This window comes from Epinephelus lanceolatus, chromosome 8 (genome assembly GCF_041903045.1).
Source record: "Epinephelus lanceolatus isolate andai-2023 chromosome 8, ASM4190304v1, whole genome shotgun sequence".
In the NCBI taxonomy this organism is placed as follows: domain Eukaryota; kingdom Metazoa; phylum Chordata; class Actinopteri; order Perciformes; family Serranidae; genus Epinephelus; species Epinephelus lanceolatus.
The window spans coordinates 25,568,865-25,584,362 of NC_135741.1; the positions used below are offsets into that span (position 1 = coordinate 25,568,865).

General features: G+C 41.5%; 1 protein-coding gene across 2 annotated transcripts in view; it reads left to right on the forward strand.

The window, feature by feature from the left end:
* cpne5a (copine Va) overlaps positions 1 to 15,498 on the forward strand; it is a 110,299-nt gene that overhangs the window by 58,315 nt on the left and 36,486 nt on the right. For both annotated transcript variants that reach the window (XM_033629464.2, XM_033629465.2), the window contains 6 exons: positions 2,153 to 2,256; positions 2,511 to 2,615; positions 6,256 to 6,297; positions 6,623 to 6,698; positions 11,148 to 11,201; positions 11,812 to 11,873. In XM_033629464.2, the coding sequence (XP_033485355.1) occupies positions 2,153 to 2,256; positions 2,511 to 2,615; positions 6,256 to 6,297; positions 6,623 to 6,698; positions 11,148 to 11,201; positions 11,812 to 11,873 (443 nt within the window). The remainder of the gene's footprint in view (positions 1 to 2,152; positions 2,257 to 2,510; positions 2,616 to 6,255; positions 6,298 to 6,622; positions 6,699 to 11,147; positions 11,202 to 11,811; positions 11,874 to 15,498) is intronic.

The window sequence follows — 15,498 nt, forward strand, 5'->3', positions numbered from 1 at the left end:
CAAAGTATGTGTTATCTGTGCCTAATGAAGGCTTAAGGCACCGTGTTGCCATGATAGTGTAATTGTAGAGGCTGTGTCAGAGCTAAGCAGGACAGTTATAGGATGCCTCTGTGTTAAAGTGCTTGGATAACTGACCTGAGCAAACTTTAAATCCACAAAAGAAGCCACAGTGGGAACTTGGGAATTAGATGTTCTTGTGAAATGCCACACTTCAGGTACAAACTGCACAGTGGATGGCTCTTTAACTTAGCTAATCTGTATCCAGCTGCACAATTGTAAAAAGTACTCTCTTCCTATATTGTAGAATTTATAAAAACACAGATAATGCAGCCCAATTGCCAGAATAAATGTCAGCATTGTACATTTCTGCAAACTACAGATATGTCACATTAGTATGTTACAATGTAGCAGAAATTTTGAAACTTTACATTTCCTTATGTTTGAACAACACTGAGATTAACTTGTGGTTATGTTTAGGTACACAAACCACTTAGCTATGGTTAGGAAAACATCATGTTCCAGCATAAAACACTGCTTTTGGTGGCACGATCACCCCTTGAAATGCCACTGGAGTTGCAGCTGGAGTTGCTGCCAGTGTCTCGCTAAGAAACACCCAGTCTTGATGGCACAATAACAGGTGGAAATGCTGCTGATGTTTCACTTAAAAACACCCAGTTTTGGTGGCACAATCACTGCCAATGTCTCGCTAAAACACAGCTTTTCTGTTTAACTTTGTTGTTTGTTGGTCTCTAACAGTGGTATGCAGTGGGCTGCAACTTGGCAGCCATATTCGGTATCCCCTCCACCTCTGGTTGACAAGGACAGCTCATAAGCCTGAAATCAGAACTTTGTCACTTTAGAAACATTTATTTGATTCATATGAAACATACAAATGTACCATAGCCGTGGTTTGCAGAATGGAAAATGATAGTGGGGAATCAAATTAAATTAGATATGTAAGACAGCCTTCATTCAGCCACCAGTGACTGTTTCAGTCAGCTCTTTGCTTCAGTCTCATCATTTCTATAATGTTGATTGGAAACATAAACTATGATTTGAAACAAGGGTGACGATCGTATTTGCTCAATTTATTTTTGCCATTTTACTATGTATCTATGTAATGTCATCCATCTTTTTCTCAGGGGTTGCCTCAAAGGCGGGGTCTGTGTCCTGTCCAAGGCATAAATTGATGTGATGGGGGTTAGTGAGAGGCAGGTCAGAGGCAGAGCGCACCACACTGATGTGGGTCAAAGCAATCGATGGAGGCCCATCCCAGCACCACGCTGATTCAGATCTAATAGCTGCACTTCAAACCCCTAAAAGCTCGGGAGACCAGCAGGGTGAAAACAGCTCTTTTTTTGCCAGTTGAAGCCCCTGAATGTCTTCTGATATCACATCTCATGCTTTGAAATTCACTGATCAGACACTTGACTTGCGTATATTGTGGGGCTAAAAAGCTTCAAACCATACAGCATTGATATAAAGGGAGAAGTTATGGAGAACACTTTGCAGAGTTTTGTCTGACGTTTACCTGTCCAGTCTGTACCCGCTCCGCAGCCTCATTATTGTACAATGCAGACTAATACCTTGACCACAGGGAGACTATCTGGAACCAAGAGCATTATGGGGTATGTTCATTGTCCTTGTAATGGCAGCGCACATTGAAATGCTGCCTAAATGAGTATAATTATGTTAATACCAGCCTTTCTAATGTATCATTAGCTGCACTCACACCCTCCACATCCTTTTTGTACACGGCCCCCACCTCCTCCATGTGCAGGTTTTTAGAATCCATTTCTGTGCCTCGGCATGGTCTGTCATACTGTTACTATGATTATATTCAGCACAACAAGGTATTTTCAATTTGATACCCCTTATCCCATCCACTGTTGTTATGCAGCAGTTGCATAATAAAGAAATGGTAATGAATGCATTTGCAGGTTTTGGACGCGAGCGCCCACTGGCTGGCTTCACTCTGCTCTTATTAGGATTCAGTCAGCACTTTGCTTTTATTTGGTGCTTCAGTGCTTTTATATCTTGGCACACAGCATGTATAAACAAACAACAGGAGGGAAACGGAGGCAGAAGCATGGATTTACAATGCCCTTTACTTTTTTCGTCTTTTCATTTGTCTCACTCTCTGTTTTTTTAGGACTACGCCACCATGCAATTCTGTGCCAACAAACTAGATAAAAAAGACTTCTTTGGGAAGTCAGACCCCTTCATGGTCTTCTACAGAAGCAACGAGGATGGCACGTGAGTTTGTCTCTTGCCTCAGCTCCTCAGTGGGTATCTTATTTTAGCCTATCAAAGACAGGTAGGAGGGCGTTGAGATCAAAGAGGAAGTGAACCAAGGTCGAGAGAATTAGATTGAAATCCCTTGAACTCAGCAGCATGCAGACATGGTGCTGAAGCAAAAATATAGCAAGAAGATCTTATCTGTGGTTTTTTTTTTTTTTCTGAAAGATGTGTCTTAAGATTTTTAAATCCCTGTCGACCTGCTTCTCCAGGTTCACCATCTGCCACAAGACTGAAGTGGTGAAGAGCACGCTGAACCCTGTGTGGCAGCCCTTCTCCATCCCCGTCAGAGCACTCTGCAACGGAGACTATGAGAGGTAAGATGAATGATGATGTTCGATAAAGTGTTCTGCACACTTGGATGGATCTTCCAGTGGAAATCAAAGCCACACAGAGTTTCAATATGCTGTGTACTTATTTCAAAATGGTTTGGGTGCATCAAATTTAGACACCATTGATTTTCTATCGTTATTTTATCTGCTGCTGTAATAGAGAATTATTAAAGGCCCATCTCTGACTACATGCTATCTGGCCGTTCATCGATTTGCCCACAAGCGGCATTTCAGAGCATTTTAAGTTTCTGATTGGCTGCTCCAGTGGCATCTCCTATCTTATCCGAATCTCTTCAGAGCAAAGGGCCTCGTGGGATACCTGAGGAGCAGGAGGAGTTTTGGCAGGAAAATAAAAAATGAGAGGCGAGAGAAAGGAAGTGGGAGGGGGAGGAGGAATGGCTGTACTTGTCGTTCTATAGTTGTTGACAGGTGGCTGGAACAACAGAGAAGCCCTGCTGCTCGTGTTTGTGTGTATGTGTGTGCCTAGCCATGAAAGTGTATTATAGACCCAGACAGCCAAGAGAGTGTGTAGAAGTCGTCAAAGAACATGTCAAACCTCGCCCTCTCCACCACGCTGGGTGTCAACTGAGGTTCTCCACTTCGATCCCGTCTCTGCTCACCTGCCTGGAGGAGCTAATTGGGTCAGACAGATGGAGTGGAAGCATGAAAGAAGCCTGATTCCCTTTTGAGGATTTTGATGGCAAGAGAAATCTATGCCGATTTACGGTCTCCCCAACATTTCCTGTGAAATATCGACAGTTCGCCTTTTTTTGACGTGCTCTATTTCCAAGATCTGCACAGCAGAGCCCCTGCAGTTTTCATTCGTCTGATTCAGTGCTTCTCCACAAATCAAATTTTAAATTATGTTTAAAATATAATGGCTTTATAATAATTGCAGTTGGCAAGGTTTTGAACCCACAGTATTTCCAGTGATTCTGAGGCTTTGAATATCTTTGACCCAGGCACTTTTCAAATGCACATCCCTTTGTACTTTACAGATAATGCAGGCTTCACAGATTGAGCCTCTGACACGCAGTAGAGTTTATGTGCACAGATAGAAATAGAATTTGTAAAGTTACACTATGGGAGGACACAATGATAATATTTGATACATTCAGATTACACACATACTGTAAGGCCAACCTGAAACACCATTCATACATTGTTGGAAGTAGTGTTGTCACAAATACTGGAATTTCTATCTTCGATAAAATGCCTTGAAAAATACTGATATTCCATACCATGGGGAAAAATTGATATTGAGGGCATACAGTTTAAATTTTTTATTAAAAGATAATGACTGTAACATGACAATGATGACTTTTCTCTTCATGGTTATCCGCAGAGGACAGCAGAATGACTGTAGTAAACAGTAATGGATCTTTGTGTGACATTCACAGCATAGCTATGACTCAGAGTCAGGGGTGCAATAGTCTGCTGAACTAGGGATGTCTGCTGTTAACTGTTAATTGGTTAACTGTGGAGAGTTAGCTAACCAGTGGAGACCGGAGGTTGGGCAGTGGGCACTAAATTTCCATATGTTAAGCTGGCCATCTGTCAACAAGGCAAGACATTTACAGCACACAATTAAAAGCCCCAGAGTAAAAGGAAAGGCTTTCTTTGATTCATGTCCTTTTTAAAATTAACTGTTTAGTTAGCAGTTAATGGGTATTGAGCTATAGAGGCAACATTAACCAAAACTGACATCCCTAGTCTACACACAGTTGTGCATGTACATGGTTCAGCTGACAGCTAGCAGCTAACGGTGCTATCTCAGTAATCAACGAGAGTAACTGTGGTAAAAGACCTAATGTTTTTACCTGGGGGGAAACTTAGGGTGGGTGCTACACCTCTGCAACGATGGCATCCTGATATCAGCAGTAACCAGCGGCGATTAGTTAGCCATTAGAACATGGGACTCAGAAGCACTGACATGCATGTGCGGGCAGCACGGCTACCACAACAAAAAACAGTGAAGCCTGGATTACAACACACAGAGAGGAAGCGTGACTTCATTCTCTGCTCAGGACGCCATTAATCCACTATATCTTTACATAGCAAATACTTGTTTGCTGCTATATTAATGCTCTGATGTCACATACACAACCTTCAACAATAAGAAAGAGTGAGAAAGTGCATCTGGTACTGCTGAAAATAAGTATTATAAATCAGTATCTTTGACAACACTTGTTAGCAGAGGCAAGAGGTGGTTCTCATGGAGGACGAAGACCTACATCCGAGATGTCTGGAAGTAGATGAGGGTAGAAATGAGAGTGGTCCCAGGATGGCTGATACTCCTGTGCTAAAAAACCTCATGTTCTGCTCTTGATATTTTCTCCGTGCCCATCTTTTACAGTTAAATCTAAGGAGGGGATAATCGTGTTTACTCCCTCACCTGAGTCACGTCTTTCAGCCTCATGTGACTCTTTCCAATCTCTTGTAATCATCTGGCTTTAATAGCGATCAGACAGTGAAATTCCCTCCAATTTACACTCCAACATGCAGTGTGTGCAGGGGCCAAGATAGGATTGATCCAGTAACTAATTCTCTCTATCTTCAACAGTGTATTTAATGGTCTCATAATGCCGCTCATGACCCTGATCATTAGTTGTGAGAAAATAACATGAGATGAAACCGATGATGACTGACTCATCATTGAGGAATCATCTGCCCTGTGTGTCAAAACACATTAGTTTATTAGTTGGGAGTACAAGGAAGATATAAGTGTCTCCCACTTCGGCTCTGAATATCTGGCTGTGTTATATGTTATCTCAGTATTCAGTAAAGGACTAGTTCTGTCACAAATTTGCAGCACAATGCTCGCCTTATCTCTCTCTGCACTACATGGATTGCACACATTTGTAATGTGGGGGAATCCGTTAAGAGCAGACAGAATGAGTTCAGGTCAGGATAACAGGGCGGCCCTCCATCACCTTGCCTCCTCCTGGACCCAGAAACACATGACTGTCAGCAGCTGACGGGAGGAGCGGGACAGCCAACTGATCTTTCCATCAGATAGAGAAGAAAAGGGGAAGCACTTTCCTCATTCTCAGTGCTTTATCTCCTATTTGGTTTCTCGACTAACAAATTATTTCGGGAACTTGCAAAATATCCTCCCTCCCAAGAGGTTAGTTTTCTATCTTTGGGATGTGCAGAGAAATGCTTTACCCAAACTTGGCAATTGTATCAACCTCAAACTCTTCAGTGAGAAACACAAACTCACAACAATTCGTTAAAATCAAATTTCACCAACCTGCTCTAAAAAGACTTTTTTTTTTGCGTTGTTGGATGCAGCACTAGCAAAAAACAAGCTTTGTGGGTTTGTATTGGTCTCAGTTTACGTTAAATGATTTGTCATTAAGCTGATATATGTCAAAAACTAAAGAGGTAACAAAGTTTTAGCACCCTAATGAGCTCCGTCGAAAGCATCTTTACAACTTTGTCATTCAAAACACAGAGCAGTCTGTCTTTGATTGATTTAATTTAGCCTTTTTCTTTTTTGCTGCGTCATTTCAGAAATGTTTCATTTGAAGTTTCTTTTCAAGGTCATTTACATTGACTGGTGGCTCACATGCTACGTAAATGTGCTCAACACGTTTTCCTCTCTTTTTGATGTGTTTTACAGGACAATCAAAGTGGAGGTGTATGACTGGGACAGAGACGGGAGGTAATGGATGCACACACACATACACACACACACACACGCACACACACACACACGTAGACAAAACATCTCTATTTTCAGAAATTTTTACCATGTCTTTCACACTATCTACACTTCTCCTCTTCAACTCCCCTTATAAATTACATCTTCATCTCATTCACAATCTTTTCCACCTAATTACTATTAATTTTTAAATTAACTGTCGATTATTAGATTATGTCTGTGCATCAGTGGCTGTTATGTAACTCCTCCAGCTACTTTTATCTTCTACCTCTCAGGGTTGTATGTTATGTTTTCACCATCATTTCATTTTATCTCTTTTCTCCAGCCACGATTTCATCGGTGAATTCACCACCAGCTACAAAGAGCTATGTCGAGGTCAGAGCCAGTTAAACGTCTACGAGGTAAGTGAAGATAAAGCCAGTCAATACTGTTATCATCCTCTCTGTTTAGCCTCAGAGCAGAGGACCTTTATTTAAAACACTGATTGTGCTTGATTAATAGTTAACCTCTCTTGCAGACATTTTTAAAGTCACAGCTCTGTGTTTAGGTCTTTCTTATATCTTGCTTTATGTTATTTTCTCTTGCTGTTTATCTTTGGTCTCTCTAAACTACTTTGAAGTAGAATTCAGTTCCCAGTGTAAACCTGACCTCCTTTATACCTAATTCTGCATATAAGATTTTTGTGCGTCTGCAACCATTATTTAAAGGGAATACTTCACCCCCCAACTTACCATTTGTATATCAGTATTTCACCCTATGTTACGTTGAATTTGTGAAGAAAACTTTGTTTGTCTTGAATGCCTCCATGGTGAACGAACAATCCAAAAACAATGAAAATTGTTCAGGAATTGAAGTCATAGGGGTCCATGTTTAACAAGAGCAAAACTATATTAAAACATTTGTTTACAAACTCTCACACAACTCGTGCAGTTTAATTCAAGTCGTATCATCAGAAATTCCCAAACAGACAGCCCTTTCTGACCGGGAACTGCAGTAAAAGTGAAATTTATCTATGCTCTCTTCAAAGCTAGACTCCGTTGACAAAAGCTGTAAGTACCTCACTGAACACGGGAGCACCTGGTCTACCACTGCCTCGATCAATTACTTTGTTCGTGTTATTGTGTGACTTTGCTGAATCGGAACTAACCCTTTAAAACACTAAAGTCAAACATTAACACAAACAATTGATCAAGGCAATGATCAGTTGCCTGTTTAGTGAGGTAAAACTACACTTCTTGTCCATGGAGTCTGCTTTAAAGAGAGCATAGATTTTAGGGCTTACCCGAGTGCTTCAGAGCTGGGATCATTGCGTTGGTAATGGATGTTGAAATAAATATTCGAATGCTCTGTTTTGTTTTGTTTTTTAAAAATATATAAAGTATAAATTCATTACCCTAAGAATACCAAATAGCCCATAAATTGAGACAGAATGATCCAACATTATTCATTATGCATCTAACATTAATTATTATTAGTCATCCTCAGACAAGGACATTTAAACTTAGTGGTAGCTTTGTGACTCTGACTTGCTTTCTCTCTAACATCAGTCACTAGCGCTCCAGCACTTCTGAAACTGGGATAGTTTTACCACACGTGACAGGCTTACAAATTCGATTTTGAAAAATTGAAATGTCTGGAATAGTTTTAAAATTTGCAAAGGTGACCCCAGAAAAGTAAAGTGCCTGATGCGCCAAAGGAAACTGGTATATCACAAATCCACGACGAGCCTGGCAAGTCACCAGAAAACTGCAAGTAAAAGCTGAGCCATTTGCAAAGTATTCTTTTATGGCTAATGTTACTGCGACCTGCTAACACAGTGGCTACTTGTCACGTTATATTAGGTACATTGACAAAAAAAGTCTAACTTATGTCCTTGTCTCTGCTTTGATTAATTGCAGATATTTCTCACTGAAGCTTTGATTTCCCAAAAACAAGAATTCAAGACAGTCGTAGTAGATGTGTTTCACTTTCAGTTTACTTTTAAAAAGCAAGGTTTCAGAGAAAATATGTGTATTTGGGAAGTACTAAGCATATGAGTGAGTAAATAAGACTTGGATTATACTGCACAAGTGTTGTTAAACGCGGACCCCTTTGACATCAATTCATCAAGAATTTTCTCAGTTTTTGGATTCTTTGCTTGATGTGGAGGCATGCGAGAAAAATATTTTCTTGACATACTCAATGCAACACAGGGTGAGTAATTGGCATGCAAATGGTCATTTGGGTGATGAAGTATTCCTTAAATGTGTTTAAAGTCGAGTGAAATATGTGGAGCACACCGCAGCTGGACAGAGCTGTGAACAACCTATTACTGAATGAAGTGTGGGATGCATCTTTGGCACAAAAACAAAACTGAGCTACATTTCTGGGAGCAAGTGTGAGAAACTAACTTCGATTTAAGACCAAATCAGTGTGCCCTTTGGCTCAGCAAGGTCTTGCTCTCCAAAGTTTAATGACTTTAGGAGGCTGTGGTTGTTTGAGCCAGAGTTGTGGCTATTTGCGATTAACACCTAGCCTCCTCTGTCTTTCCTCACCCTACAAGGCATTAAGCATCTGAGAGGTACGTGGCATAGGAACCTATGCTGCTGATTAGAGCTTTATAGGATGGTCCTTGGAGGGTTAGACTGGGTATTACTGTAAGGTGCTGAGAGGCTCCTATTGGTCCCTGCTCATTAAAACACTTGCCATGTTACATTAGCCTCTGAATTAGTCATGGAGGTGGCTTAGGCAAGAACAGGGCCAATGAAGAGAGTGAGAGGGTGGTGGGTACATGGGGATAGATAAGGAGAGTCACAGTGAGAGAGAGAGAGACAGAATTAGTGAGTGACATGCAGAGTTGCCCTTCCACACGGCTGACATGGCAGAAGAAGGTGCATCCATTACCCTTCACCAACCCTTTCTGGATTTTAATTAGAAAATGAAACACAGCAGTTTCTTTGTGCACTCTGAGATATAAGGGTTCCAGATGGGTTCTTCCTGAAGGGCTGAAGTTCTACCCAGAACCATTTGCTTCTGAAGAGGGGTTCTTTAAGGGTTCTTTGTAAGACTAAGGGTTACATTAAGAACCCTTTTCATCCTAAAAACCCTTTTTGGAAGAAAGAGTTCTTCAAGGATTGTTGAAAGCATGGGTGTCAAAAGTTCTTTACCCTCATATGTGGATAGTTTTGAATATAGATGTATCAGGAATCCACTTAATCAGTTCATTTTAGTTTTCTGCTGCCATAGTTGATATCTTTACCATCACTTCATGCCATACAATACCATATGATTTGCAGAAATTCATTTTTTATGGGTGCCTACTACTTGGCATTTTTTATTTGTTCCTAATTTGGAACCATGTTTCTGTTCCTCGCCCTGTTGCGGCATTGAAATAGCACAGGGTGTAGAAATAGTGATTTCACGAAATTTCCACCCCCTGAAAACGTGATTGTGAGCCATGATTGTTGTAAGTTGCGCTGGACCACATCAGCCCAGCTCTTTATTAAGGTCAAGGCTGCTGAAGACGGGCTTCTTGGCTCCAGTCTAACCAGCAAACTAAAACCGTCATAAGTGTAAAAGACATATTTTTAGAGCCTCCCTGGTGGGTTCCTAATGAAACACTTGGAATGGTTGCTCGGTAGAACCCCCTGGGTGGTTCTTGTTAGCACCCTTTGGGGTGGAAAGGTTATGAATAGAAACCCCAGTGAGGGTTCAGGGTGGAACCATTACACCATAGATGGAGTGTCTGTAGAACCTCTCACAGGGGGTTTCGAGTGGAACCTTTCACAGATGGTCCCAAGTGCAACCCATTACACTGAGTTGTAGGTAGAAACCTCAAAAACCCAAAAATTGGTTTCCTTCAAGCCGAAGAACCCTTTATGGTTCAATTTAGCACCATTAATTCTAAGAGTGAGCACTCATTGCCAAGTCAGTGCCCCTGAATCAATTTCAAGATGTGCTCAAAAACAACATGAAGCCACTTTCTGACAAATACAGAATTTGAATAGGTCACAGGCTGCGGTGTTCAACTCTTTGCAGATTCCCGTGGACTCAACCTGGCGTGCACAGGGCCTGCAAACATTAGCTCTGTGAGCTGAGATGACAGCAGGCGAATGCCAGCAGAGGCTGGTGTAACTGAGGGTGATGTCTGTGTGACGTAATGTGAACCTGGCAATGACTGAGTGATGGCCACAGTGCTATGAGGCATCATCTGTGTTGGAGGAGTTGAAGAGTAGCATGAGACACCGCAGAGGCAGAACGGAGGAGAGAGGGAGAGAGCGGGATACCTTTTACTTTTATTATACAGCTCAGTTTGCTCCAGGCTTGTGCTTTATGTTGATGTGCAGACCCATAGAATAAGCAGGAGAGATATTGGACCGCAGTGGCTTACTGTTGCACTCATATTTTTGCCCGAAGGCTCTAGATGTAACATTATTTTAAAGCGAGGAGTAATGTAATCGCTCATAATCAGCTCGCCTTGCTTATCGCCTTGATATTTGTGTATTTTTGCCCATTTTACACATTATTATGTAATGCCGTCTGTATGTGGTTATCATACAGCTTATTACAAGCAAATGGTTTGGGACAGAGATATGTGTTCTACCATCCCAAGCTTGGTAATGTACAGCACGATGTAAGCGCTTATAAAAATCCCTCTGAATAATCTGTATCTTTCTGCGAGGCATGATCAATGCTATCTCATTCTCACCTACTGCAGTTATTGGATTCAGTCCCTATGCTCCATTACCCTTACAGACATGGAGTAGGAGGACAAAGATGTTTTTATTACTTGCCCATGGGTGGATAAAAAGAATTGTGCTGCAAGGTTACATTATCATCATCCCTTCTGTTCTATTCTGCCCTCATACCAGGTGGTGAATGCCAAGAAGAAAATAAAGAAAAAGAGATACATCAACTCTGGGACGGTGAGGCTGAGTTCTCAGATAAGAGCAAACCTCCTGCTCCACTCACACACACCCCTGCCCTCTTTCGCTTTTGTATTCATCAGGAAGTTTCCTCTAAGTGGATTGCATGAGGCTGTTCAGCTCTGTTAAATGTTTTTGCTCCATTCCCACTCTCTGGGCTTATGATCCAGACAGTGAATTTAAGAAGATGGGAAAACATTCTCGTGACCTGAAACGGGGTGAATAACCCAGTCCATAGTAATGCATAAAGGGACTCTTGTCTGTGTCCTATTAGTGAAGAGGAGTGATGGATGTTTATAAATGAGCCAGAGCTTTTGTTACTGCCTGAGCAACTCTGGCTGCTTTTGCTGTACACGGTGACTCTGTAATTAAAATCTGTGGCTAGTTATCCATCACACGGATCATCCATCAGCGTGCAGCCACACTGATGTTCTCTCAGTGATTGTAATACTAATATGCTGCCCAAGCATCAGAATCACTCTGCGTGGATAAGTCATTTTGTGGGTGGTTAGCTCAGAGGTCAGTGTTAATGTGGAGATTGGTAGATTTAGCTTTGCTTAATTACCAAGCATGAGATAATCAGTTTGGACGTTTTTTTTTTTTTTCTCAGGTGTCCTTGTTGTCATTCAATGTGGAGTCGGAGCACACCTTCCTGGATTACATCAAAGGAGGGTGAGTCTAATGTTTGTCTGTTAATGATGTTTATATGCACGCCCAGTATATTTATTTATCACCTTTGTGCCAGGCTCCTTTAGGCAATAACACAGAAAGTCTGACAACATATAATTAGTTTTCTTAAAGGTATGCCCTGCAGGATTTTCCTAATAAAAAAATAGCCTCATACAAAAGTGATCCCTCTCAATCATCAGTTTATACCCACTAGAAGTGTGTGTGGCTGTGTATTTTCCACAAAGACGTTTATAGGCTGCAGCCTTTGGGTACTAGTGTGTAGCCCCCAGGCAATAACAGTGGGCAGGTGAGGTCAGGACTTCATAAAAAAGGTAGTAACCATTTGCCAGACCTTATGCAGTAGTCCAACAGACTTACAAAAACTGCAGACACAGCGCTAAAAAAAATCAGGCAAATGTAATTAAATGTAAAACGGCAAGTGGACAAAGCTCGCTACAAAATGATAGTGAGTCTTGGGTTAGCTTTCATTCTCGCTGGTGAGAGCTGAAGGAAAGGATGAAGACGGACTCGGAGTTAGCCTGTTTTCTGTTAGACAGATAGGCACTGGTGGTTACCTTGGCTAGCTTGCTAAAGTATCGGCTTTTCCATTAAAACAATTGTAGCGTTCCTACAATAGAACAGTAGCTTGCAGTGTACGCACAAGGAGTGTAGGAACGACGGGCCAAGTTTGAGCGCTGTGTTTGCAAATAGTAAGTGACCTTCACTAAGTCCCGCCCCCTCAAAAACAGACTGGCTAATCACAGTATAGCATCAGCCAGCTGATGAAGGCTGTTAAGTGAAGGATGGGACACTGTCTTTGATCCCATGGGAGCTATGGAGTATGACACATGCACAATGTAACTGGAGCTGCGAGGTTGGAGGGTTACAGCAGACGATGCTAGAAATAAAGAGATGGTGTCCGCTCAGGTACTGTTTGGGTGCACTGGGCCTGACAGAACTTCTTGGATACGCTTGAGTAGATGGCAGCCAACATACAAAAGAACATTTCAAATAAAAAGCATTTGTTTATTGTCTTTTATTATAGATCTTTTCAGTAATTGCAGAATTATAATTCTAACCCATGTCTTCGTTTTTCTCATGAAATATAATCCAACCCAAGGCAGACTGCAGACAGCTCAGTGAAATAAATCAATCATCTTCATGTTCTATAATAGCACACCAGCTATTGAGCCTTTTGGCAAGTGCAGACAGGATTTTCCTGCGTGTGTGTTGTACCACAATAATATCACACAATATGGCAACGTGTCCTAGCCTTTATTTAATAGCCTTGGGAAACCAGTGTGGCTGACTAAAACTCCACTAACTGCTTCTATGACATAGTACAATACTGAAAAAACCGTAAACCTTGAGGCAATGAGAGGGAAAAAAGAGGACACACTTGACTGGACTCTTTTTGTCGTTTCACCTTACATAGATACATTATTAACATATCAGTCAAGAGTGGGAGTTAACTAGATTGCTAAAGCTTGCTACAGCAATACGGAGGACATTAGCCTGTGTTATGGGCATTATAAACACGTCATCTCTGTGACTAATGCATGGAAATAAGGTGGAAAATCAGTGCTGCGAGATTTAATACAGTAGATTTAAATGCATTACTTCGGCTCCCCTGACTCATCCCCTTTCCCATCTCCCCTACTGCCCACTGCTGCACAAGCACCCGTCCACATTTTCCTCAGTATTATTATTGACTGCGGTTACTCAGTGGCCTGGAAGTTTCCACATGTGAGTAAAGTGTGGGCCCCGCAGGAGACGATGTTGTCCACATTCACAACTATAATGTGAATGAATATGAATGACTATGATAAAATATGGAGAAGATCTGAGAGCTTAATTAAAGGCGGACAACCTGTCACATATGGAAATGTTTCTCAGTGGATCAGTGGCTGCCCTGGTTTTAGTTTTCTGCTGCTTTGCTGCTGATGGCTGAGTGTCCCAGATCTGTCCTGTTGGTCTCTCTCCAGCTCACACAAATGGACACACATACAGGCACTTAAAGTAACTGTGCTTTCATCCTTAGCTTCACTACCTGTTCGCCTCTGATTTTGTTGGTCCTTGAGACACTTTAGGAAAATGGAGGGCGAAGGAACATTGACAAATAAGTGCTTACGCACTGTAGCTCCAAATAAAAATGTGCTGCATTTAGATTCATATTTCACTTAATGGGCTTTCTCGTCTTTTTGTTGGTGCATCTTATCATCATTTTATATTCACAAAACTCCAGATGAGCACTTATCCAAGTACTGTATAACCTTAATATGAGCACTGGGATTTGCAGATACTGGGGTATGTACACATAGTGTTCCCACTGTTGTTCTTGCTTTAATTGGGGCAGACATATTTCTGCATGACATTTAGCAGCCCAGTCGCCAGACAAAAATGTTGGCATTGTGCGTTGCTGCAAACCACAAATGTACTACATTAGAACATTTCATACATATTACAACATTTCTTCAATGAATAGTTCAGATTACATGTACAGTCAGGTCCATAATTATTTGGACAATGATACAGTTGTCGTCATTTTGGCTCTGTACACCACCACAATGGGTTTTAAATGAAACAATGAATACCTGCTTAAAGTGCAGACTCTCAACTTTCATTTAAGGCTTTTTTCAAAAATGTAGTATGAACCGTGTAGGAATTACAACCATTTCTTCACACAGTCCCCCGACTTTAAGGGCTCATAAGTATTTGGACAAACTAACATAATCATCAATTAAACAGTCAGTTTTAATACTTGGTTGCAAATCCTTTACAGTCAATGACTGCCTGAAGTGTTGGACACATAGGCATCATCAGATGCTGGGTTTCTTCCCTGGTGATGCTCTGCCAGCCCTTTACTGCAGCCGTCTGCACTTCCTGCTTGTGTTTTGGGTGTTTTGCCCTCAGTTTTGGCTTCAGCAAGAGAAACGCATGCTCAGTTGGATTCAGGTCAGATGATATGACTTGGCCATTGCAGAACATTCCACTTCTTTGCCTTAAAAATGTCTTTGGTTGCTTTTGCAGTATGCTTCAGGTCAGTGTCCATCTGCATTGTGAAGCATCGTCCAATGAGTTTTGAAGCATTTGGTTGAATCTGAGCAGATAATGTAGCCCCAAACACTTCAGCTTTCATCCTGCTGCTCTTGTAAGCAAGACAAGACTTCACTAGAATAAATACGGAGGGTTTATTACAAGATGCAAACCATTGGTTAGCCTTAAAAATTGAAGGCCAGATTAGAGTTTGTCAAAAACCATCTAAAAAGTCTGTACAGTTGTGGAATAGCATACTATGGACAGATAAAACAAAGATCAACTACCAGAATGATGGGAAGACGAGAAGGAAGAAGGGAAGGAACTGCTCATGATCCAAAGCACACCACCTCATCAGTGAAGCATGGTGGAGGTACTGTTATGTCATGGCCATGTATGGCTGCCAGTGGAACTGGTTCTCTTGTATTTATTGATGATGTGACTGCTGACAAGAGCAGCAGGATGAAAGCTGAAGTGTTTGGGGCTACATTATCTGCTCAGATTCAACCAAATGCTTCAAAACTCATTGGACGATGCTTCACAGTGCAGTTGGACAATGACCTGAAGCATACTGCAAAAGCAACCAAAGACA